At 42.6% G+C, this 27,916-nt stretch overlaps 1 protein-coding gene across 1 annotated transcript; it reads right to left on the bottom strand.

Moving 5' to 3' along the window:
- LOC139303213 (heparan sulfate glucosamine 3-O-sulfotransferase 3A1-like) lies at positions 1–27,916 on the bottom strand. Its single transcript, XM_070926950.1, has 2 exons — positions 27,357–27,916; positions 1–622 (listed from the first exon to the last, which is right to left on the bottom strand). The coding sequence occupies exons 1-2, from the start codon at positions 27,914–27,916 to the stop codon at positions 1–3; spliced, it is 1,182 nt and encodes a 393-aa protein (XP_070783051.1).

The raw sequence follows: 27,916 nt of genomic DNA on the forward strand, positions 1-27,916 counted from the left end.
TCAGTCATCCCAGCCAAAAAAGCGCCCGGTCATCTGGTAGAACTTCATGTTGAAGGGCCTGTAGAAGTCCCGCAGCCTCTGCACCACCTCAGGGTCAATGTTCGGATGGGTCCGCCCTTTGGTTTTGCCCAGGCAGTGGGGCTTGCTGCTGCCCTCGGCCTTCTTGAGGCACGGGAAACCCTTGGTCTGGTTGAAGTAAAAGTGTTTGTCTGTGATGATCCTCTTGAGCCCCAGGAAGTCCTGCACCCGGCCCAGCTCTCCGGCCGGGTCGCTGATCAGACGCTCGCCGCTCACAAACAGGATCTGGTCCATGGGGAAGTACTGCAGCCAGTTGTCCAGGTGCTTGGCGTAGATGCCGATCTGGATGGCGCTCCACGAGGTGTCGATGAGCCCCGTAGTCCTGTTTTTGAAGGTGAGGCTCTCGAAAGAGGGAATGTCAGGCTTCTTAGACAGTGTCTGTGTGTAGTCCGAGATAGCCCTGGTGACGGGGTCCCTCACTACCACGATCAGCTTGGTGTCCCGGGACATGGCGGATATCCTTGCTGGAGCCTCTCTGGTCACAAAGTAGCTGGGGGTTTTCTCCATGGTGATCTGGCCCTCCAGGGTCTTGGGCATCAGCTCCCTGTGAGAAGAGAAAAATCACATAAGGGGGGAAATAAAAGGAAGTGAGATATTTGTTTGACCTGCACCCCAGAAAGAATCACACAGAGCAACTGTCACAGTTGTACAACCGCTCTTATTACAATAAACATTGGACGGACTCATGTCATCAAAAACTTTGAATCCAATCAATCAAGAATAACACTGGAAACAGTTTGTTGGTAGAAGTTTATTTATTTGATCTCTATCAGGCGTCTTTTTGACCAAATGTTGATTTGCAGTTTTGGCGCAGCCCTATGTTCTGGATGTAAAGACATTTCTTGTAGTGATAATATGCAGATAGTATCTCATGTGTTCCTTAATGTAGCCCGAGGGCTTGAAATCAAGGAGGGGACTCCCCTGGGTCCATTTGAAAGGGGGTATTCTTCACTCTCATATGGCGCGAAAAGAAGAACGTCAATCTCTATACCCATACTATGGTAGTGCTGGTTATAAAATATTGATATTTGAGCCGAAAGGCCCTCTCAGCATAATTGATTGACTTTTCCCAACATATGGTGGAAGAACATCAGAAAAATATTTCCACTTTCTTACAGAGTAATGGGTGTTTTTCTCCTCACAGATGTGTTCTTGTTGTGGAGCATTGTGCTTATTTGAAACATGATTTGGGGAATTGCTCTGTTTGTGTTATACAGAGTTCCACTTGAGCTATCTGAACAGAGTGACTATAGTCATGGATTGGTCTTTTAAATGTGTTCACCTCTTTGAGGAAACACAAAGTTCAACTAGGTATAACATGAGGTTATAACATTTACTCATATATCATGTTTCCATGAACTAACAAAAGGGATGGGAAACAAGCTAATCCATTCGGCCATGCCACCCCTCTTCCTCCTACTCCTCTTCCTCCGCTTTCCTTCTGCCCAGCTGCCTTCAGGACAGTGACCTTAAGCAAAGCGAGTAAAAGCAGCCCATGAATGATTAACGCGCCCACCCTCTGCCATTTAGAGCCTCTGCAGAATACAGCTTTAAAATTCACCAAAGTACAGAATGCAGGCGTCAATTATTCATCTGCTTGGCTGCTGCTGCTGCTTAAAGCGTGGACCGGCGCTGACAAAGTGGCCCGGGCTGCTCCCTGGGTAGACGCAGTTTACCGCCCGTGACAGAACTACTGAGACCCTAAATGATGGAGGTCCTCTGAAATTTCTGAAGAGTGCTCAACACTTCAATCTGTTGTTTATAGGGCAAGCACTGGCATGTGTGATCAAAGTGCAGCTTCTTCCTGCCGTCGAGTGTCTTTTTCTGATGTGACGGGCAGAGAGAGGCTGGTAAACAAATCATGCTCAGTTTAACATGCACAGGGTTAAATGTGACAGAGGGCACTGAGATCTTTGCTGGAGGACAAGGTTTACACAAACAGAGCACATTTCTAAAAAGACACCAGCTGTCATAATGACCCCCCCCCCCCAACAAGTCCTCCAAATTAAACACCAAAATAAATAGTTCTAATCTGATGCCCCTATCTGCAGGACAATCACTATTACAAAAATAAAAGCAGTTTCCGATCTAACACCAATATATCTGGTTGGGTATATGCTGAAAAATAACTTTTTTTAATGCTAGTTGTTGTCATGGTTAAAGGAAACCAACGTTTTGTTGACCCATCCAGCACAATCTTCCTTTGTCGCTTGAAAGTAAACATAACGTTTTTGGGCATTTGCTGTCGTTTTTTTCTTGGGAGGAGAGGATATTGTCTTTTCCTCAGACAACACTTACAAAGAATAGATAACATGATGAAAACAAAACATTTGCATGAGACTGTTTTTAGGACAGAAATGGAACGAAATCAGTCCGTGATCACTCTAAAATATTATGGCACTAAATCTAAAACCATGTCAGAGGCAGAGTCTCAAACTGCAGAAGAGTCAGGATTTCTGAGGTGACAGCACGAGTGTGTCTTTGCCAGTTTTCCTCACGGTTGTTCCAGCCTTTTAAAAACAGCCTCCGGTTGAGCTCAGCGTATGAAGTGAAACGGATCTAAAAGCCATAAGTCAATACCTCCAGGCCAATGTCAAAACACACCCATGTTATATGGCTGAGCATTCCGAGTGTCTCTTCTCTGTGAGGCACAGATCACGAGGTCAGCACAAAGGAAGTGGTCGATAAGAGCAAGAGCGGCAACACAGGTGCACTGATGTCTCGACATCCGCCTGTAACATTGACCGTCACCCGACCTCCGGAGTCCTCTCAGTATCTGCGACCTCTCCTACAGCTGTGTAAAGAGGAACATGGACAAGGCTCCTTTCCTCTCGCATTAGCTCTGCTCCATCGCCCCAAGAGTCCAGAGCGAGGCTGTATAATGGCGCTTTAAAACAAACCCAATGCCATCTGGGACTGCAATGGCTACTAAGCTGACAAGTCAACAATAAAGAGCACAGACTAATTATTGATAAATGGGGTCCCAGACGCTGGCATGCAGGGAGACTTCCTGAGCGTCTTCCTGTCTATATTAGCAACATGCTGATTTTGGGAGCCACTAGACTTCTGAAACAGCCCATAGAGTAGTACCACAACTTTATGATGCAAAAGAGAACATTATTGTTTTATGAAAAAGAAATGAGCCTGTACTAAAGGAAGCATGCATATTTGATGGCGTGCGTCGAGCTTGTTCTGTGGTCGATGCACTCACAGCGGTGGTGTGTTGATGCGAGGCCACTCTGGGGGGGATTGTCAGGGTCAGTGAGGTATGTGGTATGGTGTGCAACTTGAAGCCTACCATGTTGGGAAGTCCAAGTATGGAGGTCATAAAGCACTCGTGTATTCAGGCTGATGTAAATTTTATAGTTATTGGGAGAATGGTTTCTGGTTCATCCATGGAGTGCAGTCACATGAAACAGATACTGGTTAAACGCCATTTTGTTCTGTGCTCCACACACCCAGATTTTTTCAGACTTGTAGTTTTCAGCCCCGACCCACGTTGTTTTTTTCTCCACATATGCAGTGGTACTCCCCAGAACCTGTTAACAGACTTAAATATGCCTTAAATATGTTCAAATTGCTCATTTTGTCCGATCAATAGTCCAGGGTCTTGGGTTTGTGTGTCAACTTGTTGGCGTTCTCTCTCTATTTGGAGTATGTTCGGGTCCACCACATTTTGGTTTAGGTTTTTATTATCCAATTATAATCCTATAATTATGCTTGAATCTATTTGAATCTGGCCTGAATGTCCTCGGGTCTCCTTCAGATCAGGTCTCACTATTCAGAGTTTGATTTATGAAGCTCGGGTAGATTTTAGAAAAGGCTCGGCAAGGAGTTGTAACCTGTAACTTTTTGATATTGTAGATCAATTTTCTGCCGATCAAGTAATCAATTAAGTGATTAATGCACACCAATGTTGTACAAGAACTTCAATTCTCAACTTGTAAGTTTTAGTTGGGCAAAGGAGTAAGGAACACTTGGTTTTACAGTTAGTGAACTACACTGGGGTATTTCTTTCCATCCTACAGCAGAAGCATGCAGCGCTTTCTAATGAAACTTTATTGGCAGGGTAGGTGATGTAACAGATGACAAACCGTCCAAGTGCTTGATATTTACAGCGGTTCCAGATTCCGCTTTGATGTCTTCATCGTGCAGCTAAAATACGACTCCCTGAGCACACTGATGCATGAAACACAGGCAGCGGGATCCACTCATGAAACAAGACACAGACCAAACCGAAATAAGAAACACGGTACATGAACCCTGGCCTCCCTTTAAATCAAATTCACTGCCTTGGCATGCATTTAAGTGCTGGACAGAAACAAGAAAAAATATTTAGCATGACTAAGAAGTTTAGAACATAAACAGCTTGTGTACATGACAGAACATAACACATGTTGTAATTGTACGTCATTCCTCTCATATGGAACTAACTAGCTGGAAAAGCATGCCAGGACTCATTCAGGCAGCTCTATTCCCCATTAAAAAACCAAATCCAATGTACACAGTAACGTGCAGTACATCACTCAATGCGTCCTTTGTAGGCTCCTCTATAAAGTAACCACTTTGGAATAAAGGGCCTGACGCATCACTGCTTTCGTTTCCCTACTGAACGAATTACACTCGCAAACCAGCTCAACTCTGCCCTCGTATACAGGCTGTGAGTCACGTCTGCCTGTTATATAAATGCCCCCCCCCCCTAAAAAAAGTCTGACTGTGCCATAAGGTCTTATTTGCTGTAAATCGGGTGCACGCATAATATGACAACATGACATATGAATTAGGGAGGAGTAAAAAAAACTAACAAGTGATCAGGTCTGAATGGGCCACTTCCTGGTGTTATCCTGGACCTCTTAGAAAGGAGCTTGGATCTGGGCCAATGTCTGTCAATTGACGGGAGTTGTAAAGACAGAGGCAAGTGGGCATGAGCGCTCTCCACTTCTCCCCCACAAGCCTTTGATTCATTTTTCCTCTTCCAGCAGGGAGCCCTGGCAGGCATAACTACACTCCCACAGTGTTCCCCTGCCACTACCACCAGATAATAATCTTGTAATTGGCTCAATATTTCTGCTGTTTGCAGGCGAAGCAAAGGCCAGCGCCGCTCTTGGTGGCTTGGACTCAGATATTTTCCAGGTCAGTGGATGCTAGCGGAGGTCAGAGAGAAAGGAGGAGGGGGGGGTGATTTAGAGTAATGGCTGCTGTGTGGTGAGGGGAAAGCCCACTCCTCTGAGCTCGGAGCTTTACTGCTCTGCCAACCTTGTGCAACAACACAGCCCTTAACCTGCCCTGCGGGCTGAAATCTCCGACAGCGCTGCCGCACATAAAGGCGTACAAGAAGAAACATATGATGTGGGATGTTGGTGTGTAACAGCCTCTGAAAACTACTCTGGGATTTCCATGGAAACACTAATGAATGACAAAATGACATGTTAGCTATAAACTCTAATTCACCTCCCGTTGCATCAATCACATTTTTGTAGGGGTGGGCAGTGAGAGGCAAGGGATTATAATTCAGGGATTACAGGTGTGACCTTCCCGGCAGCAGACAGTCCCGATCAGGATAATCGTCTGTTTTATGACCCTGACAGTCTCAGTCCTCCAAGATCAGCCCACCTGACTTTTTTTCCCCCCCTCCACTGGATTCTCATGCACTGTGTCACCTTTTCCTGCACTTTATAGCTCTAACCCCCCAACAGTTAAGTACTCCTCCAACATGGCTACACAGGATTACTACAGTCTGAATCTCACAGCTTCCATAACAGAAAGAAATATCTTGAGTTTTCTGCCGTCTGTTTTAAAGGAAAACCTCAAACTGAACTCTATTTTCACCAAATTCTGACTCCACTTTATTTAAAACAACACATATTTTGCATAACTTATAGTCAAAAAAAGTCTAATTATTAATACTTATTTTACATCTTGTGTTTCCCAAACAGTTTTGATGCAATGTTGGCCATTGTTTTAGGTTTTCTTCCTATAATTTACTCCCAAGTCACAAGTAGCTTTATGGTGAAGCAACCGACAAGAGCTTGATCAAAATCATTTGAGTTGACGAAGATGGGGACGTCAGCTGGATTGCTGCTTTAAGAATACAGAACCTAGTTATTTTATTAATTAAGCAAAAGCAAACTCTCAAGAAATTTGCTCTTTGAGTTAAGTAGAAATTATCCAAGGTGGGCTCTCGAAATGAAAACATTTAATCAGAGTGGTACGTGGGAACTGTAGGGGGTAGGAAACAATTTTGAGAGACATACAATTACAAGATAAGAGTCTATTCTTGGAAAACAACATGGGAGTACGGGGTCTACTGTTTTCCTCGGGGAAATGACATAGTTTTGATAAAGAGTAAGTAGGAAAGGAGAGAAACCCTGCACGACACTGGGGACACGTAAGATAACAATGTCACTGTGGATGAAAAACAGGAAATTCATCGTCAGATTGATGATTAGGTGTGTTTCAAATTAAGACGAAAAAGAATGTGAATGGGTTTCAAAAGCATGCGGTGGTTCTGTCTGGGAGGAGAGCAGGAAATTAGACTGAAAATGGAAAAAAAAGTTAAACCTCAGTGTCATTAATAGAACAACTTTGTTAAAAACTTTCCAGTGATGTTAAAAGACAAAGACAAATGGCAAACTTGAAGGAGGATAAAGCCTGCTTTCCGTCCTTAAGCCGAGACGAAGGGAAAAACAATAAAGGGAAGTTAATCAACAACACCAGAGTAGATTGGGGAAAAGCAACATTAAAATGGTACTTAAGCCCCACAAACTGGCTGGTGAAAGCATTCAAACACACTTCTCTTGCCTCAAACGCAAAGTTTGAAAAATAGTGCTGGCCTGTTGCCATTGCAATTTATCTCAGTTGAAATGTCTGGTTACACTTGGAAAAGTTCTAGTTTTTATATACACTCAAATATTAGAGACCTCATAAATAACGCCTGGAAAGAAAAAATAAGCACACCTATGCAGTTTGTTACTTGGTGAACTTGATTATAAATGGAGTACAGGAATAATATTGTATCATACATCGTAGTAAAAACATTTTTTTCTTGTATAAATAAATCTCTCTGCTGGACACTCGCCTCACCACTGTGTATTGAGTTTTTCTTCTCTTTTTTTCTTTCCATACAACAATGGCTATGCGATTTAGTAAAACATTTATAGAGTTAGCTTTGTGGTATGTTCTTATAAATTTATCAGCAGTGTTTTTAACAGAATCCTTCTTTTTTCCTTGGTGCTGAGTCCCCGGTTTATTGCGTAAGGAGGAAAAATAAGCTTTATCTTTATGGCAACTTCCTTGTAAATTATTCACCCTCTCTAACTGCGGTGGAAGATGGGGGGGGGGGGGGGGGCAAAGAAGCCATCTCAAGCCTTTTACAAATCAACTACAGTAGCAGAGAGTCCGCTCACTTCCAGAGCCAGACTCCGTATCAGTAGAGAGGGTGGGTGGGTGGGTGGGTAGGGGGTGGGGGGGGGTGGAGTGGAGTGGAGTGAGTGAGATGGGTGAGAGTGATGAAGAACAGAGAGAGAGATCAAAAATAGAAACAAGAAACAGAAATATCCCATTTACAACTGGCATTTTATATGATCATATCATTTTTTCCCAAGAAACACAGGTGGTCAGATGATCATGCAGGTCTTAAACAGACCCCCAAGTTAGCCGGACTTATTTGGAGGAGAAAATTAGGAGAATGATAGAATGACAGAAACTTACTGTCCTAGACCGACTTCCTGGTTTAACTTTCACCTACTGTACTTTCATGTAAAATGAGGGATTATGAATTACAAGTTTTACCTCCAAATAAAGTACAAAATACGTACGTGGCTTGGACGAATAGTTCCATTTTACACCTCCCTGGGTGGTTTGAGCAATTCAAACTGTCCACAATGCTGCTTTGTTGCATTTACACCTGGATTTTCATGTGGAAACGTGCAATTACACTGACATGTGATCACCCGAGATGCATTTCAATGGCAGGTATCAAATGTGGTAACGAAAGTAAAAGCATGTGTCCGAATTAGCTGAGACGCGTAAGAGTCTGAAAAACCCACACGAACTGAAAGCGAGCAAGCAGAGATGAGGCTATATTTTGCATTTCGTGATTCATGTTCCATTAAACCAAATGACTATAAGACCTAACCACTAAATATAAGTTCTGTTTTGTATCTAATGTCATCACATGTGGTGTATGTATCTTTGAGTGGATTCTCAGACACAGCGCTCACATTACTTTTTCATATTTCTCTGACCCACTTGTTCAGAGTTACATGGAGTTTGAGACAGAGCATGAGGAGATGACACTTCAGTGGGATCGGCTTTGGTAACAGCTTAATGCTATTTTTCTTTTTGCCAAGTCAGTTTTTAGGCTCTGAACAGCTTGTGGGAGATAAGACACTTAAACTTGGGTTTAATACCAAAGCTCATTTTCAAGGTATTGTGTTTCTTGAATGTTCACTTATATACTGAAGGTGGCTTCATTAGGAAATTTCAAGTGGTCTTTCTATTGCCCTCCTTATCCTCTCTCTATAGTTTTTAGTGTTGAAATAATCTGAGGAAAAAGATCGTCACAGAGAACCACTTGCCTCAAACGGAAATCATTTCAATGGGTTCTTAAATTCTACATTTAAGCCTGATTTGAATAAAAAAAAACCCTGTGTCAAATGCATGAGAGTAAAATTAAATGTGAATTTGTTCAGAGCCAAATGGAAGGCTTTGAGGGGACTGCTCTGCAATAATTACCCATGACAAAAGGCTAGGGCTTTTGTCTTTGGGACCATTACCATGGTGATTTTAGAGCTGCTGAAACATTCAATATAAACATTTCAGTCTGGTGAATATGCCACATAGACTGTCACTAAAAAGATATCTGTTATGAGCCACATTTCTGCTGGCACAGATCCTGCCGCTCTTGTTGTTGTGAGAAGAAGCAACTCAAATATTAGAGCTCAGAAAAAGACTTGTGATTTAAAAAATATAAAGGCTAAAGTCTGATAACTAAAGCCCAGTTTTGGATCCTTCTACGAACACAAAATGATGGGCTGGCAAAAAGACAATCCCCCCCCCTTCTCTCTTTGTAGAGACACTGGCACGAGCATTCCTGAACATTTCTCCTCAGCTCTGCGTGGTGATATCGATTTCACCAGAAAACACTTAAACCGTTTGACATTTTCTCTTCTTATTGGAGTTGGTTTACTGTACTTTCATTTTTCTCCTTAAGGGATTGTCAATCAAGGAACCGCTCCACAAGGACATGATGGTTCTCTTCCATTCCCCTCTGTTGTTTCTGAGGAAGACAAAGCTGCCATATTACTCAGCCCTTCCTCTATGATCTAATATGTATTCCAATAGGCGGCTTATTGACCACAGTCTTGTAAATTGAGAGATGAAGGTTTTATTATTCAAGTCTCATATACAACAAAAAGCATTTGGTGGTTAAACTCTTGGGAACGTTCTACTGTTCTCACTGAGCAGTAGTTTGTTAAAAGTATGGCGACAGCTAGGAAATGCATCGAATGCAACAATACAAGGCAGTATTTAGCAACATGCATGTCTGTTATCATCTTAAGTTAAAACCTGTTTAATTAATTTTGTCAGTGTGGTGTATCAGGCTTTGCTCCATTAACCTATCCTGAAATAAACACCTGGAGGCAGTGGGGGCAATGATCAATTACAACTTATTTGAAACTCAAATGAACAATTTTTTGACCAAGAACAATTTTGAGCCACTTTTAATCCTGAGCAGTTTTGCCTGCTGCGTTACATTACACTGTACGAGGCGTAGCAGTAGGACTTGCTATGGCTTGTGTTTCACCAGAGCGGTCAACTAGCATCCAATAGGGAGCTCCTGTAAGAGCGAGTGAATTAGTGTCATGGTTACCTAAAGGGAGGAGCATTTAAGAAGTTGTCCCTATTGTTTACCAGTTACAGTAAAGATAAAGTGGTATCTTTTTCTCAGCAAATCCCACGAAAAGACCAAACACCCAACAACATGTTAGTCCATCTCTCAATACTTTCTGACTTCCCCATCCTGATAAATACTTAAAAACTCACATTACAGTCAAAAACACCTGGGCACTGCAGTGTTTTGCAGAAGTTACTCAAACAGGAGGAAATTGTGCATTTCTTGGGGACTATTTTCAGCGGTGGATTAATACCCATTTGGTGCACTAGTGTTTATGGCAGCAGGATGGTGAATGTGGTACAACTACAGTCCCCATGTTCATCGCAATGAAGGAGCATGTCACCCGGTGTAACGGTGTGGCTCATAGATGTGTTTTAAACAACAATGGTGCTCTGAAGCACACAGGAATAAGCTACATCAAGCTTTGGCTACATCAGGCAATACTTTTTTAGTAGGATCGGTTCATCGTCATTTTGGTCTTTTCATGGAATTTGTTAAGAACAAGAACTTTTTTTAGGGGGCTGACAAAGGTTAGTCCCTAGAAAACAAAAAATATTTTAGATATTTGGGGATTCGATCCAGGGAAGGACTTAAGTAAAGAGCGAATGAGGAAGAGCTGTGTGTGTGTGTGTGTGGTTGCTGCCACATTATAAATTAGACTGTGTTCATCACATCACTTTAACCACACAATGCACATTTCCACAAGATGAAAAGCTTGTGGAAATGATGCCACGTGTATCCTCAAACGTCTGCTTTCATCTTCAACAGTATTTCCATCTCACACACGCAGAACAGGGAAGCATATCAATGTACTGATAATAACACAGTGGCATAACTGCATTCAAAATCACGCTGTACTGTACCACACGCACAATTAAAGTAGGGACTTGACAGGTTGAAAGCCCGAGTCTGAGTCTTCTGGCATACTTCTGAGAGCTCTGACTGTAAACCGCCTGGGATTTTCTAAAATAGAACAACTTCTGAAAAGGAGTCATTGTCCTGTTCAAACACAAGCATATAGAGAAGCCAAAATTAGTCAGGTAGTATCTCAGCCAACAGAGCTGGAGTAGACGGGCTGGCAGATCTCCTCACTGTGAACTCATTGAACATCATTGTATTTTACTCTCAGACATTGTGGACTACCTCTCAGCACAGAGCCGGTGTCAGTTTCAGCTGCCATCCTGCTGAATTGCATTACAGTTTTTACTTTCTTACAGTACAGCACTTCGTCTCAGGGCCGATAGGCAGCAGAGCGCAAGAGGCAGTAAAACACAATTTCCATATGAAATCCGATAGCTGTAACTTAATGAAAGCCACATATTTGACAGTTAACTTTAACCAGTTTTAGAGGCACATGAAGTCTAAGCTTACCTAGCTGAACAAAAAGTTAACAAGACAGCAGACGGTGCTGTACATATTCCATACATACAAAATCAGAGAGATCAGGTTTCTGCTTAGAGTAAAAAAGAAAAAAAAAGGGAAAGCAAGGAAAGGCAGATAGACCGAGTGAGATATTGGGAGAGGGGAGTGCAGAAAAGGCTGGGGATAAGAGTCAAGCATCAGGCGAACAGCAGTATGGGGAGCGTAAAAGTGATTACACTGTCTCCATGCTCTCTTCCTCTCTGTCTACTGCCTTTCCCTGTTTCATTTTCTCCCTCTTCCTCCTCCCTCCTTCCATCCTTCCACTCCCAGGCTCAGAATACAAAGCGTCTGGCACCATCACATCGCTTTCCCCCATCTTTGTGCCAAGCCACAGCAGAGCACACCAGCGAGCTCGCACCCTCTGCGCCGTCCTGCCACCACAGAAGAGCAGAGAGAGGACAGAGATTAGCATGTATGAATGCTCCCTCTTATCGCTTCTTTTGACATAAACTCATTACAAACAGGCTCAAATCAAAGCAGTTTAGTTTTTTTCCTAGATGGTAGTGCCAGAGAGACACAGACATAGATGAAGATTATGTTCCTTTACTCACATCTAGGAGCTTTAAATATTTGATAGGATTTTTTTTTCACTTCTCCTTTAAACATCCTGGAGAATAAATAATGAGCTTGGTAATAACAAGTTACCAAAATGATTTATGCCCACCAGGGATGGGAATGAATGCAGTTCGGAAAGGCAGGCAGGGAGGAGCCGGGGTTAAAGACATGGTCGAATGCGTGATTTCCATTTTGCGTCCGTTGCATTATCCATTAAATAAATAGCCCGGGGAAAATGGAACTTCGTGCAGCTCGTTTCTGTCGAGGCAGCAGTGCCGTGCATAACGAACAGGTGATGCTGAGGTGTGTGAGGTCGGCATGCTATCAGCACTAGTTGCACGAGCTCATGGTGATTGTAAGCCGTGCCAGTGAGGTGGGGTGGGATGGAGAACAGGTTGTCGCTGAAAGAAAAGGTGAAAAATTACCCGCTGCAGAATGTCACAGGGGCTAAAACGACACAGAATGGTTAAAGCAGAGCCAGCAGTTGCCTGGGGCTGGGCTGTGACCCAGAATTCAACAGACCCCCAGTGAGAAACCAGGAGGCCCCACCACGGCTGAACTAAACTGGCTGCGCAACAGGAAAACACCTCCTTTTCCTCCCCAGACGGCAGAGAGGTAACTCCATCTGGGAAGCTGGATTGAGGGTGCAAGATAATATGAAGTGTAACAGAGAGCTGCGGCGTCTGAGGAGCCGCTGACAACGTGCTAATGTTTTAGCCTGTCAGCTCTCTGTGAGCAAAGACGGATGGTTTTAGAAATAGAATGTAATTACAGGGCAGAACCTCATTGTCGGGGGTTAGGACAATGCGTATAGTGTAGCGGAGGTTTCTTTTTTCTCCCGGCTAAAAAAAGGCGCTCTGCTGAAACTGGAACGTGAGTTTGAGAACGGAGCCGAAACTGCCACAAACCACCAACGCAAAATATGTGTGCTTATAAAATAATTTGAAACATCAGATTATGCTTCATTCACCATATTCAAATAGTATCTTTTGTAGTTTTCATTTTGTTTTTGGCGATTTCTTGGTAAGGCCAGTTTCCTTGTACTGCGACCCCTTGTCCTGGTAACTGGTGGAGTCATCACGCTTTCACCTGCCAGTGATGAACTTCACCAAGGAGGGCACAATGAGAGGGTTTTATCCCTCTGTGCAGGTACCCAGACCAACCAGCAAGAACAGGCTGGTGTAGCAACAAGGTTGTGATCCTTCACTGGTTTCCAATTCATGATTCTGAGCTAGTTGAGATTTAAAATAAACTAAATTACTCATTTTATGACTGGAATTTTGCCTTTACTTTGGTAGTGCGACAGTATAGAGACAGACAGGAAAGACGGAGAGGTAAAGGTGACATGTGACAAAGGTTCCCAGCCAGAAGTGAACTGGAAACGTTGCAGTTACATGGCATGCTGGTCTTATACCACTCTTTACCACTCGTTTCAGTCTTTGCTTAACACATATGAAGACTTTGGTCTCATGCAAGTTTTTCTGATATCAGAAAATATCCTTGTTAATACCGTGACAGGATTTTAATCAGGTAATCACTCATATAGCTGAGCGATACACAGTCACGGCTTTAAGACACATATTTTGCCAACTGATGCCTCACTTTACCTCCAGTGTTCAAATAGTTAAGCCTCGGTGCTGAGCTAGAAGACTGACTGAAAGGACTTACACATGAACAGCTATAGATTAAGAGTTATCTCCATGAGGGATGCTGCACACATTTTTTATTTTATTTATGTACGGTATTACAGAGGCATAGTCCGTGCAGCTGTTTGCCCTTATCAGTCCAATAACCGATGTTCTAATTCTCGCCACGACCCGTCTGATCACTAAGCCAGCACCACAACCCGATCTCATGAGAGCAGGTGATTGCATGTAGGCAGTTCTCGAGCACGTTGCCACAGAGATGGTAAATGAGGTGTTCAAGGGGGAGGGGACATAGGCTTGATGATTCATGTTATCAGTCAGAGGGATATTTTTCAATATTTCACGTTGATGTAATCGTCCTAAAAACACATTAACATTGAGGGAGCACTCCGCAGAGAGATAATGGCTGGATATTTGTGCCGTTATTGAGTCAAACTCTGCCAGGCTTGAATGACGGATGTGCCTTACATACAGAGAGAGGCCGTGGCGTGAATAAATACGGTCCGTCCAAATCACAATTAGAAAATAAATAAATAGAGTGTAAAGACAATGATGAGGAGGGGCTGGGTGTGCACGATCATTCAAGAGAACACACTCACGGAGAAAAGAAGCAAACCAAAACGAAATGCATATTAGTGTCATTCATATTCATGACAGTGTGACTGAGGCCATTATGAACCACTTTCGATCACATTTGCATTTACATTACGGGCCTGTAATGCGATAAGTAAACCTATAGAATAAATGGTGATGAAGCAAAAGTAAACTGTGCTGCAAACGACTAGCATAGGTTTAATATAGTATTTAATGAGAGTGCTTGCTCCAGTGAATACCTGTATATGTGCGTGTATGTAAAAAAACATGAATTCACAATGTGTGCATGTTTTTCTGTGAAAGTTGAGTACAAACATGTGTTTGGTCTTCTTGAGTGCATCAGTCTACATGTGAGTGTTTGTACGTTCACCTACAGAGCTCTTCTAAAGGGCCATTTTTTGCTATAATGTGCATCCAAGAGTTCACCAGGGAGAGCTACTGTAGAAACGCGCACTGGCACTTGATTGCCAGAAGTAAAAGCTTTGTGGGTGAGGGGGAAATCCCTCCTGCTGGATTTACTTCTTGCCAGAGCCGACCCTGTTTAAAAGCCAGTTGGATACAAGAAAGAGCGAAGAAACATAAGAGCAAAAACAAGGCGGTGAAAGGGAATATTCCCTGCCGCCGCTGCTGGGCTGAGTGGAAAATAATATGACGTAATAAATGATATGTCAGAACCAGACCTGTCCACGACAGCCACTGAGTCTGTGCATGCATGTGTGCGTCTGTAAGTGCATATATAAGTGCATTCCAGTGCATGTGTGTGTGTGTGTGTGTGTGTGTTAAAGCCTCTCCATTAGCGCTCACATAACATGTGGAGGAGCAAACAAAGCACAGAATCATCAATGAGGACCACTGCAGCCGAGGCAATAGTGGGGCGAACCCTTGACAATATGAGCCTAATTACACACAGTTGTCTCAGAAGGGCCATAAATCAATGCTTGTGGTGAATCTTGAACAACAAAATCAATACAGTTGCGTCTCAATGGCCATAATGAGAATCTGGTTGAAGGCAAGGATTTTAAATCAGCCACATATTGGCTCATTCCAGTGAGCTAAAGCTCAGTAAGGTGTGAAACACGTGTTAAATTACACTATGATGATTAAAACAAAACAGCGTTCTGACATTTTGAATATGTAATTCTAACAACAGGCAGGTTTTCTAATCAAAGTAAAATGGCACAACAACATTTCATTGTGATTAATAGAGTCATAATTAAAACCTTTTTCTAGCTACTCTCTATTGTGATAGGGAGTGGTTATTAATGACTGTGTTACAAGGGCTGAGCCAGCCAGAGAGTCAATGTGAAGAAAAGCGTGACTCTAAATGTGTAGGAGCAACATGTAAACCTGTGGAGGCCCTGAACTCATTTGTGTTCATCAAACTTCTCTAAATTGTTTGTGTAATGAAATTACGGCTGTCAGGGAGGCCTGGGGGACATCAATTAAGCAGATAAGCAAATGAAAATAAATCACTTTTTATCAAATGTGCGGCCGCCCGCCTGTGTGTCCGGTAAACACAGGAAAAACAGGAAGTGATTTTGTTCAGAGATTTGAGGGTCCATAAATCCCAGTGACAAGCAATCACGATCAGCACTCTGTTCGTGGAGCCCTGGGAAACAGTGGGAGGACAGCAAACACATTACTTCCTCTTCAGAGCGAAAGACGGAGGGCATAATAATATATTCTGATTTTCATTTTGAAGTAATGATGCAGTGTCCATTTTGGAGTTTTTTCATAGTATTTGAAGAAAAATTTATATTAGTTTTAGTCAAAGTTTTGTAATTTCACAATTAGTTTTAGTGATCAAAAATGAACATTTTAATCAGTGACGTTACAGTTCTCTACAGTACAGACAATCTACAGTCACCATTTGATTTACTTTACCTACTTCACTCACTTGTTGAATAAAATACTGTTCACTGTCTGGGCTTAGCATAAGACATCAGCTACGATGACGGAGTAAAATTGTTTTAGCAAACATCTAGAGGAAGATTTAGATGGTCAACCTACATAAATCTCATGGATCTCATTCCTACTAATAAATGTGAAAGATAGCCAATTAAAAGTAACATGTTAAAGTTATCTCCACAGCCACTGATAATGTTACGTTAGATTAACTTGCGTGCTGGTCGGCGTGTTGGCCAGGATAAAATGTGTGAGTCTCCAGATGCATGCTGGTCTTTCAGTAAAAACTCATTAACATGGTAATTAATTCATAGTTTTTCTTAAGTTGTTTTGGGGCATTTTATGACTTCATCACAGACACAGGAAAGATGACAGGAAATGTGGGAAAGAGAGAGATGATGAATCGAACCAGAGACGCTGTAGTTTATGGTCAGCTACTAGTATGGCTATGTTGGAAGTAAAAGTAAAAAGAAAAAAGAAAAAGATCTTGAAGCGCTACGTGAATATGCTGGAAATACGATATGGTGGTCAAATATGTACACTGGGTAGTGGGACTGTGGGCCGTGCGAGGGCCGCATGGGAGAGCCACAATGAGGCAAGGCAGCGTTGTTAATGGATGTGATCACAGCTTCCTATAATGAATAATGCAGCCCTGCTAATTGGGTGGATTAATAATTGATGGGGGCGTGTTTGAGGAGGCGGTGGTGGGAGCCGCAGTGGATAAAGAACATACAACCAGCTTGTTAGAGAAGACTTTGAATGCTATATCTCGTGCATCCGTCTATGCTGGTGGTTGGCTCTAAATAACCAGCTTTCTCCTCCTATTGATGATATGGCTGTAGGGGAGGATGTCACTGTGCGAGACAAAGATGTCAGAATAAACAATCGCCCTGACAACATAATGACATAATGAGCCCTGGCCCCACCACATGTTTGACGGTTAAAATGACTTGGGCTCATGTCAAGTCCCACAGGCTCCACAGTGTTGTTACACCCTTAGTCCAAACTGACCGAGGCTGACCCAGAACTAGCCAGCTGCGTAAATAAAAATGACTGCAATAATGCAGAAATGAAACATAAGGTAGTGATATAACAGGGTCGGTTTTTACAAATGCTTGGTGATTCAGGTCGACCTCAGTGACAGGAACTAATGTTGGTGGAGGGAGGGGGCAGGACACGAGCTGGTGAGAAGAAATAGGTATGGTAAAAGAAAAGGACAAGAAAAATAGATTTTACTGTAAACTTGATTTATTCGTTGTTCTCGAGGTGTCCAGTTTCCAGAGGATGCATAAAACCAGCCCATAAAAAAGTCCTGTCTTCTTGTCTCATCGGGTCAACACCCTCGAAACGCTTTTGTGGTCTTACAGGAAACAATAGGATCAATATCTCAGGGTGTGTTCAAAGGATTTCTGACAATCCAAAATCATTTGTTATAGAGTTCAATAGGTGCTAGACACAAAAGAACAGGAAAAACAATGACCTGGTCCAATCATTGAAGCCAATAAAGACTACACCTGTGTTTGCTTGATCGAGAGCAGTGCAGAGAGGCACAACGTGAAGAAGAGAATGTGGAAATGTGGCTTTCGGTCCTGGTTTGAGCATTCGAGCACAAAACACGTCCCATCACCGACGCAAGTTTTAGCCTCAAAGGAATAGTTTGTTTTAGGACATGTACTTATGTGCTTTCTTACCAAGAGTTAGATGAGAAGATTGATATCACTTTCATGTCTGTGCATTAAATATGACGCTATAACCAGGAGACAGTACTAATTTACATGTTATATCTTGTTTGTATAATACTACACGTACAAAAACCGATGGAGTAAGATCCGAGGAAGTAAAGCACCAAAAAAATCCCCTGTAAAACCCCAACCAGATGAGATAAAATGTGTTAATCAGTGAGCTTTTGAGTTGCTGGTAGGCAGATTTTGTTACCTTTGGACTGAGCCAGGACAGCTTTTATCCCATGTTTCCACTCTTTGTGCTAAGCTAAGCTAACCAGCGGCTGCCTGTAGCTTCAAATTTAACGGACAGATATGAGAGTGGTATGGATGTCCTCATCTTATTCTTGGCAAGAAAGGGAATAAGCGTATTTCACAAAATATAGGACTACTCCTATGAACTGACATTTTCTTCATAGGTGATTATATCACTTTATTGAGAGAACGTGTCATCTGAACGGCAGTGAAAAGCTTCTCCCAGTTTTTGCATCCATAATTTCCCTGGTATGATTCTTCTCTCGTACTGGTCCATAACTGAGGAAATCTGTTCCCTGCTCCTCTCATTAACGTGCAAATCCTCATCTTATGGAGAAAGCATAATAGTGGAAAAAAAAGGAAGCTCCTTTGTGCAACTCCAGAGCACTGAGGATGTTCCTTCCTACTTCTATTAGCTGGACATGTTCCTTTGACAGCAATCTCCCCCCTGTCTAATGTACAGTCAGATCGTGTTACAGTAGCAATTACTAGTGTTCAGGTTAAGATTAATTGAATTACTGGGTGGCTTCCTTGCACTCCTCCGTGGGCATATCAATCACAGTCTGTGCGCTACACAGACCCTTTATCACCCTCTTCCATCTTTACGTAAAAAGACGCAGGCTGTGCTGTTGCACTCCATCTATCAATAAACCGGTCTGGGGTGGCAAACTCATTTTCTAACACATTCCTCTCTTTAATCAAGCAGCCTGGCATTCGAGGCTAGTTAGTAAAAGCTGTTTTCCATCTTTTCTCCAAATGAATAAAATGTTAGAGAAAATTTTAAATAGCGCAGCTGGGATTGTAACCACTCTTGTTTGACTTTATAAAAGAGAAGATAAACCTGCACTCTCACTAAAAGAATATTTGTGATACATTTGAATTGATAATTTGTAAAGAGAAATCCAGTTATAGAGGACTGTGAATGGCTCTTTTGTGATATGCAACCTTTCAAATTTTGAATACAATAGACTTTCTTCATTTAAAGCATTTGTTTGAACAGCTGGATTTCGACTTGAGGTACCAGGTAGCTTTTCAAAACCGCACACGCAATGGATCTGCGGTGCTTCTGTTTGAATAAAGTAGCTCTCAAGGCAGATTAAATGCCACTCTGTCATTCTCTCTCCATTCACCACCTCCATTATTAGCTATTTTAAAAATTGTGCAGGATTTTCTGGTCATGGTCTATAGTACTGCCAAACCCCAATCTTCAGCATGTTTTATTTCCCTCATCGCTACCATGCGACTCTTTGTCCGTCATCTAGCAGGAATATAGAGAATACACTGGATGTAGAAGTGCTGAAAGCTTGAAAATAACATCTGAAGGATATAATGTGTTGGCCTCTTTGTCGGCCATGCCAAAAAAATGCCAATCCCTCATTTCAGATGGGCTCCAAGAGCCACACACACACACACACACACACACACACACACACACTTGCGCCTCAAGCTTAGCTACAGTATAATTCTGTATTTGCATGGAGACAGAGGTTGGGCAGTCAAATAGAGGTTGTGCCTGAGGTGCCGTCTGGCATAGCCTCTGCCCATGTCTGTAGTTCGGACTCTGCCAAGGCGACTGGCACTGGCCATGCCCCGATGGAGCAAGACAAAAAGGATGTTTGATGCCATCCTATCACCACACAGGCAGCTGCAGATAGCACATATGGCAAGTGTGTCAGAGTCCATGCCTTTAAGCACAGAGGCAGAGAGGGAAACAATCCGTGTTTGGCAAGTACGCCTAAACAAAACCCTCGAAAAGAGTGAGAGACTTTCCTGCTGAGTGAACGGAAGTAAAGGGCTGAAAAGATGAACCTCTAACTTCCTTGAGTAGTAAACACTTTAAGTTTTTTAAAATTACAGGGAATTGAAATACAGGATGGAGATGTGTGCCAGAGAGAAAATAAATATGTGGCAAAAGTATTTTAAAGAAAACACTACGGTTGGAACGGAAAATGGAGGACCCAAGAGGAGAGGGCTTCCTTCTTTTTATTGGTTCCCAGGCTTTCCATAGCTCTGGTTCTCCCTCTCTTTCTGTCTGTCTCTGTCTTTTTCTCTCTGGTGGAAAATATGGAGGGCTCCCTGTCCTGTGATAAAGCTGTTGCCTCTGAGATGGGAAAGAGAGATCCATCACGCTGAGGCATTGGTTTACCCTGCCAATCCGCACCACTGAGGGCTGTAACGCGTACATGCTCCATCCATACATCATTTACCAAGCCCTTCCGTGCCCAAATAACATGGGTTTGGCTACACGTTTCTGAAATCCTAAAGCACTCTGGCAAATCCTCTAAAAGTCTTGATATGCATGAATTCTGGAGGTTGTTTTGCGGTTTGTTTAGTTCGCCTCTACGAGGAGAGCTGAAACAGTGTAGTCTAAAGCCCCCTGACTCTCCAGTGCCAAATGATAGGGTTACAGTCTTTCTTTGTTTGTGGAAGGATAACACTTAACTTCCATCAACCTTGGACTGCCAAGAAGAAAAAAAAAACTAAAACATAGAGGAACAGAAATATAGTACAGGAAGAAAATTACAAACATGATTCTTTCTTTTTTTCCCCCTTCAGTCATACTGCTTGTAAAGTGCCTGAAGGCAGAGCTGCTGTGATCTTAGAAAACATTACCTGGCAGGTTTCCATGGAGTTCAAAGAAAATAAACAATCACTGATATTCATGGGCGTTGCTTGAAAACCACTAAACTAGCAAAGGGCTTCAGGTACATCACCTGAAAATAGAACACCGGGCTACAGACCTAAAACTAATGTCTTGAAAAGGTCAAACGTCTCCAGAAACGATAAGACGATAGAAACGATTGCGGTGCAAGGTTGCTTTACACAGCAACGTATTTTTATACAGTCAAGGACAATAAAAAGGTGCCCTCAAGTTCTCCTTTTGAAATATGAATCCCAGAATAAATGCTTCATAAAGTATGGGCTAATACCTCATAAAAAGACCAACAGCTGCTAAACTGAATGGGCCCGAGATACGACGAGGTCAAACAGGTTGCTGACTAGTGTACACAGAAACCCAAATGTGAATAAACAACAGAATCCTAGAAACAATGTAACCTGATCTTAATGTTACAGTACCATCTGCTGGCATTGTGAACTCTGAGGGTGGCACATTCTGCGGCGGCCCACTAAGTGACCCTCCTGACCGTGATCAATCACACTCCCTTTCTGCACATGTTCGTCAAAGCTCCTGGAGTTCCTGATCCCCCGAGGCCCGACATGTTTGTATGAAAGTAGCCGGTTAGTTTTCTCCATCTTGCTAGAAGTCAACAAACAGCTCTTATTTTAGGTGTGTCAGGTGAATTCATCAGGTGTGAGCGTCTGGTGGAGATCCAGGTGGTGTCTGCAGAGCACCCTGCACCTGCTGCCTGTCCTCACTCACCCATCGGGGGGCAGATTCCCAGGATGCCAGAGGGCAGCTGCTGACAGGCACTACTTTGGATAGTCCCCTTGCTTCTATCTACCTCCCCTACATGGGGCCTCCTAGGGTCAGCTGCTAAGGGCATGCAAAGATGTTGGTGGGGGTGGCAGAGGTCAAGGAGTTGGCAAGGAGGGGGGGACTACAGTCATGGGTGGGTTGCATGCCTTCAGCAGGAGGTGAGCGTCCCGGTTTTACAATTATACTTCCCGATAATCACTTTCACAATCCAAAGGCAGCTCAGAGCTCATGCTCAGGAGGTCTCTGGTGATCACGTTACGACCGCTGTGTGTGTGTGTGCCCTCTACAACCCCTACCATGACCCCTCCACCCACCTCTGCCAGTCCTCTCTACTCCACCTGCCATCCGCAAACCTGCCCCTATGTTAGCAGATGTAGTTCCTGAAAAACTGAGCCACTAATTTTGTAAGAAAAACTCTTAAAACTGTTTAAATGCTTTTTTTAAAATCACTACGTATACTTTTTCATTATCATTTAATGACATGCGTTTTAGTTAACTTTTATAATGAAATTCCACCTTTCTGTTGTGAAGCATTGAGCCAAGTGCACTCTTAAAGATTTTGGGGCTACCCAGCCAAAGACAGTTTATTTTGGAAAGGACTACTATTTAAAACTTGAAGGTAGACCCGCAGGTTTTATATACTGGGAGTCTCCTAGTATATAAAACTTCTCCCTTCCGAAACAAGTCCCATTCCAACATCCTGTTTCATGACGAAACATCCCTAACTTCATTAGAAAATTACCATCCACAGCCACGTCTCAGGACCCTTTAGGAATATTTCATTTCTGCTTAGTATTTTCCAATGTCTAAATGTCCAGTCTAAATCAATCAGAGGATCAATTAGAGGAAATGGCTCAAATCTGTTTTAAAAATCTCGCCTGTGCCTTGGAGAAAAGCTAAAATGAATGGCTCCTTTCTCACTAAAGAGACCATGGAGATACATTTTAAGGGTTTGCACACACAGACACATAACAACAGCAGAAAACGTATGTTTCTTTTATTTCTGGCTGATATGGTTATATAAATCCAGATAGGCAAGTGAAGTATTTTAGAGTGTGTGGTGAAGATCAAACTATTTTCAACTCAATCGCTGTATTTAAAACTCTGAGGAACATGTCATTCCTGTGTTCTTGGCCGGGTTACATCCAAGGGCAGCAGCCAGCGTTAAAAGAACACTGGAGGTGCTTACAGTTTACATGCTCACATAAATATGGACACATAGTAGACACACACACACACACACACACACGGCCTCTTGTTCCAGCTGGTGTGTGATTTTGTCATGACAACCTGGTGCAGCCACACAATAAACAATATACACATGCATGTTACATATTGTTTTGTATGTTGTACAGTGTGTGACTTGGCTGAATTACAGGAACGTAGGATTTAGAGGTATATAGGACCGGCTGCTTTACTTTACCGTCCTATAAGACACACAACTTAAGAGGTTGTCAGTAATTTCTTCACTATTAACATTTAGCCTCTCCCATTCGGAGTTGTGTCATGCTTTCCACTGGTCCTCCAAACCTCTCCACACTCCGAATGACAAGTGAAACATCAGGCAGCAGCAAACCAGGCCAGAGTTTAAACTCTGCCACCCAATTCATTGACACACACTTCAAACACAGCCAACATATGAGAAACTTGGATGTCCGCCTCATTTCAAACGCTGGGAAGTCAACAGCTTTTCACCGTCAGAAAAATGTGACTTTATTTTCTTTAAGTTTTTCTGGTCTCTTGAGTTGAGTCAACAAAACCAACTGGGAAGCATAATGTAGGGAAAAATGCTAATCATTAATTAAGAAAAAAATAGCTGGCATTCGTGGAATTTAAACACAGACAGGACACATTATTATTATTCTGCACATTTACTCTTACATCTGGATCTTGATCTGTGTTTGAGTAACCGAAAAAGTTCTGTGTATATTCACATCTGAAGCTTCCCTGCCTCATAGACCACCATACGGCACAGAAACACACATCAGATCAACGCCGGCGCTTTCTAACACAAATCCCTGCTGGGTCACTGCTTTTATGATTAAGACCCTTCTTTTATTACCATTACAGAACGTCCTTTCAAATAAAGCCAGTTTTATGAAGAGGGAAACCCTTAATTTAATGTGATTTTCTAGCAAAGCATACTCTTTTCATTTGCTTTCTTATGGTTTTAAGCATTGCATACATGAAGGAAGACATTTAAGGAGAAGCTGAAGTGGATAAACTAAACTTTACACAATATATTTTCTGACACACTAGCTGCCATACACTTTATTTCCTGGACATTTATTTGTATTATATGCATTTGTTTTTAAGGTCTTTTTAAGGCATTTTAAAGCTGAGAGGACTGTAAGACACACGGAAATCCTGGTTGTGAGTGTGTCTGCATGTGCATAAAAGAAGAAGAAAGAACATGTGTATTCCTGCACTGAAGACTGTTTGTTTGTTTGTATCTAGATAAATATGTGTGTGCCGTAGTTGTTGGCACATTGCCCTTGTGTTTAACGGGTCACACATGTTGTTATGAAGGGTAATTAACCCATTAAGGGATCTGGTGAAGGCTAATCCAACCGGTCTGCAGGCATCAAACGGGAACTGCGGCTGGGTCTAGACAGGTGAAAGCTGGGCGTTCAGTAACCCAAGTAGACCAAAAACATAATACTGACTACTCTGCAGCATGGACCTCTGCTATAGTTCACAGTGTTTGTGCTTGACCTCCTTGTTCACTCCGAGTGTCCATTTCCACAACAAAAGCCTAACAGGTTGTATGTGATTATACGGATACACCGCTGAGAAATGTGCAGTGAAATGTAACACTGACTGACTGACTGGGTGATTGGGCCAGGTGTTGGTTTCCTGTTTAACAAAAGGCCTCGAATTTACTGAAAGTCTCCGGACGAAAAGTGCACGAAAAGCGAGACTGACATTTTATTCAGAAAGCTAAAATTATGTTTAAAGTTGAAAGTAACAACACTCACTGGAATGTAGAAAATAAATATATAAAGTTGGTACCAAGATTTGAATAAATGCAGATGGTGAGACAGAATTTTACTCAACTTTTTGGAGTCTTTGGTCACATAAAAGCGGAGTTAAAAGTTTAAAGCTACCAATGTTTCATGCTGTGACAGCTGTGCTGTCAAAACGGCAACTTTTATCCTTCTCAATAAATTACAGATTTTTGCATCATAGCTTTGGGTGTGCGACTGACTTTTCAGGGCAGTTGATGGAAATTCCCACAACAAGCCAGACAAGTATAATTCTGAGAAAGCTGGGAAAGGAGGCTGGAGATGTTGCCACGTCACATTAAGAGCTTAAAGGTGTTAAAAGTATGTTCCACACATTCCCATAGGGATAGAGACGAGTGATTCACGCTGAGGACACATATCGGCCGTGACAATAAACAAAGAGCCTCCTGAGAAGGTGGCCTCTGTGTTTTAAGTATTCACTGTTGCTAATGAAAGAAATCACATAATTCAAGCAAATTGGACGCGGTGATTAGTCACAGAAAATCCGGCCTTTATTTTTGTAGACACACAAACAGATTGTTTTTTTTATTTTGCTATTTTAGAGGACAGTATTATGTGTACTTGACATGCGTGGAGCTGCTTCTCCTATTATTTGGGAGTTTGTTCCTCAACCTTGACACATTCAAATTGTCACGTCTCAGAGGAGTTTTAAACATTCTCGCAGCCTTGAAATCTTAAAACCATCAGTACAGTTATTGTGGCTCTGAGGCAGCGAGGTTGTGGCGATCATGACGAGGGGGCCGGGTGAGTTTAGCGATGCAATCGGACAGATTTCCTGGTTTCCTGAAGTGCACAAAAACACCTCTATATGACCTCAAGACAACAACTTCAAATGAATGCGACTCAATCAAATGCTTCCACAAAAACACAAAAGCTATCAACGGGAAGACTCTCAGACGTTGTCGAGGAGAGCTGACAAGATGAACTCCTGCAGAGTGGGCCACGCTGTTGTAACAGTTATTTATTCCTCTTTTCAATTCAAGGGTCCTTCTGTTTTAAATGGACAGCATTAAGGGGAACCGGCACTAAGGTCTGTCCTTGGAGGCACGGTCCAAATTCCAGAGAATCTTGGCAACTCCTCGGGATAGATGGGACCCTCATGGATATAAAACCCCACAATGGATGAATAGGTAAACAGAAGGGTGTGAAAGAGTGATGGCGAAAAGAGAATGTTCACTCTCAGAGAGGCACAAAGAGGGAGGTGTGTGAGTGGGAGATGGGAGAGAGCCAGAGTGCTTGGGGGAGGAGAGGGGGTGAGCGAGAAGGCTCTGGAGGGAGTTGTCGGTGAGGGAGAGTAAAAGTTTTGTCTCCAGGCTTTTAGAGGGTGCTGTGTGTAGTGTTAACTCAATCAAAAGGTGAATTATACCTCCTGAGACACTCAGGTAACCTTTCATTATGGCCCTAATCCTTCTTAATAACAGAGCTGCAATGTCGGCAATGCCCCATTAGACAGAGAACCACTGAGAGGGGGGAGCCATTATTCCCCACAGGCCTGTGGAAATGTGAACACACAACACTCACTCACACACACTCGCAGTGACAGATGAAATCAATCACAAATTCGACTTGAGCGAGGAAAACGCAGCAAACTCCTCCACGAGGAGACGGAGATACTGAAGGAGAGTAAGTGTGTGTGTTAATGTGGGATCAGAGTTGCTCTTTAGTCAGGCGAGACTGAAGCTGATCCTGTAAAAGCAGATTCAGACTGAAACTGCCTACTTGGAATAAAGACTGTAAACTTGTGTTTTTGACCTTCAAAGTTTGTAAAAGCGAAAACTACTAAATTATGATTTCAACACAATCTACTCTTGATACTATAAAACATTGTTAAAAAAAACTATACTGTTATAATTTATCTGCAGTAAAATATTCTTAAACTTGTGTTAATTGAGTGTTTTGCACTTTCTTAATAGTCTTATTAAGTTTGGCTTTTTAGAAGAAAACCCTGTTTTACTATTTAGAGCTCCATTAAGGCTTTCTGTAACTTGCCAGAAAAGTGTTTAAGATTTGCAGTGGGACAAATGTAAATAAACTATCTTAATAATTAAATAATGAATTTGTAACATCAAGTGAGGTCTAAGTTTAATGGAACAAATGGATTAAAGAAGATAAATGGTATAAAAACTTCTGTAAAAGTTATGTCGACAGTGAAAATATGTGTTTACAGAACAATTACTTATCTTAGACGTTACAATGTTCTTTAGCAAAGTACTAAACCTGAAACAAATAAAGTTAAATTTAAAAAAATGTGCAGAAACATGTTTGAAGTTTCACAAGCAGTTGTAGTTATATAAGGCATTAATGCTTCAACTGAGAAAATGTAAATTGCAACTTCAAATACTTAAAATTCATCCTTGTCTTATTTCCCAGCCTAATCAAGCTGTAAACCTGATTCCACCATGGCCCTGACCAAAGCTACTTAAAGGCAGTCAACCCTAAAATGTGCAACAAAATGAGCAGCCTGATAACATCTAATGAAAGCAGGCCTAATGTAGCGTAATAAATCAACATCCAGCAGCAATTAGGCTACTTCTGTAAAAGTTGAGATGTTAAATAAAGATTTATTGGTGATGTAGACTAATCTTTATCAGTGACGTAGTAGTGGGCTAAATAACACGTTGGATAAACACAATCTATCATCGTGACTAATAACAATATACAGAAGTTAAGCCTAGATTTAAAGAGGGACATCCATTAATTCATTCTAAAATCTCTTACCTCAGTTTGATAGTATGAATATAAAGATGGATGTCGGTGTAAAGAAGTGTTTAAATGCTGTTTTTTCTTCTCTACATAATTCATTTGTGAAATATTCACCTGTACCACTCCAGTCCGTTCTCATAGTTGCGGTCGAAGAAGTGCGGCTCCGCTCCCACGGCTCTGATGTCTGGATGAACCCGGAGAAACTCCAGCAGAGCCCGGGTCCCTCCTTTCTTCACCCCGATGATGAGAGCCTGGGGCAGCTTCTTGCTCCCCTCCCCGAGCGGACTGAGTTTACCTGCAAACCTCGGCGACACTTTCCTGGAAGCGACTAAATCCGGAGGGGGCAGCACGAGAGACTCCTCGGGCAGCTCCAAAGCCTGCCCCGCGCGCTCATCCGCGAGGACCCGCGAGGAACGCCTGACGGCCCCGTAGCCCGTCAGCTCCGACCCGGCGGTCCATTCGTACACCAGTCTTTTACTCCTCTGCGACCTCAAGTCCTCGAAAAGCCCCGCAGCCCGGCTGGAGGACGCTTTGCCCGGCGAGGTGGTGCTGAAGCGGTCGGGGAGGCAGTGCAGGAGGAAGAGAGAGGTGAGGAGGGAGCACAGCATGACCGCCGCTTTCCTGAAGATGCCTCGGGACGGGGGGTCCAGTTTACTGATGCGGCTAAACGCCAT

Source organism: Enoplosus armatus, chromosome 20 (assembly GCF_043641665.1).
Source record: "Enoplosus armatus isolate fEnoArm2 chromosome 20, fEnoArm2.hap1, whole genome shotgun sequence".
NCBI lineage: Eukaryota > Metazoa > Chordata > Actinopteri > Centrarchiformes > Enoplosidae > Enoplosus > Enoplosus armatus.

Excerpts from the sequence above, each read along its gene's own strand:
- LOC139303213 (XM_070926950.1), bottom strand. The coding sequence starts at position 27,916 with ATGGCGTTTAGCCGCATCAGTAAACTGGACCCCCCGTCCCGAGGCATC. Across the intron at positions 623-27,356 it reads AACGGACTGGAGTGGTACAG|GGAGCTGATGCCCAAGACCC; the intron begins GTGAATATTTCA and ends CTCTTCTCACAG.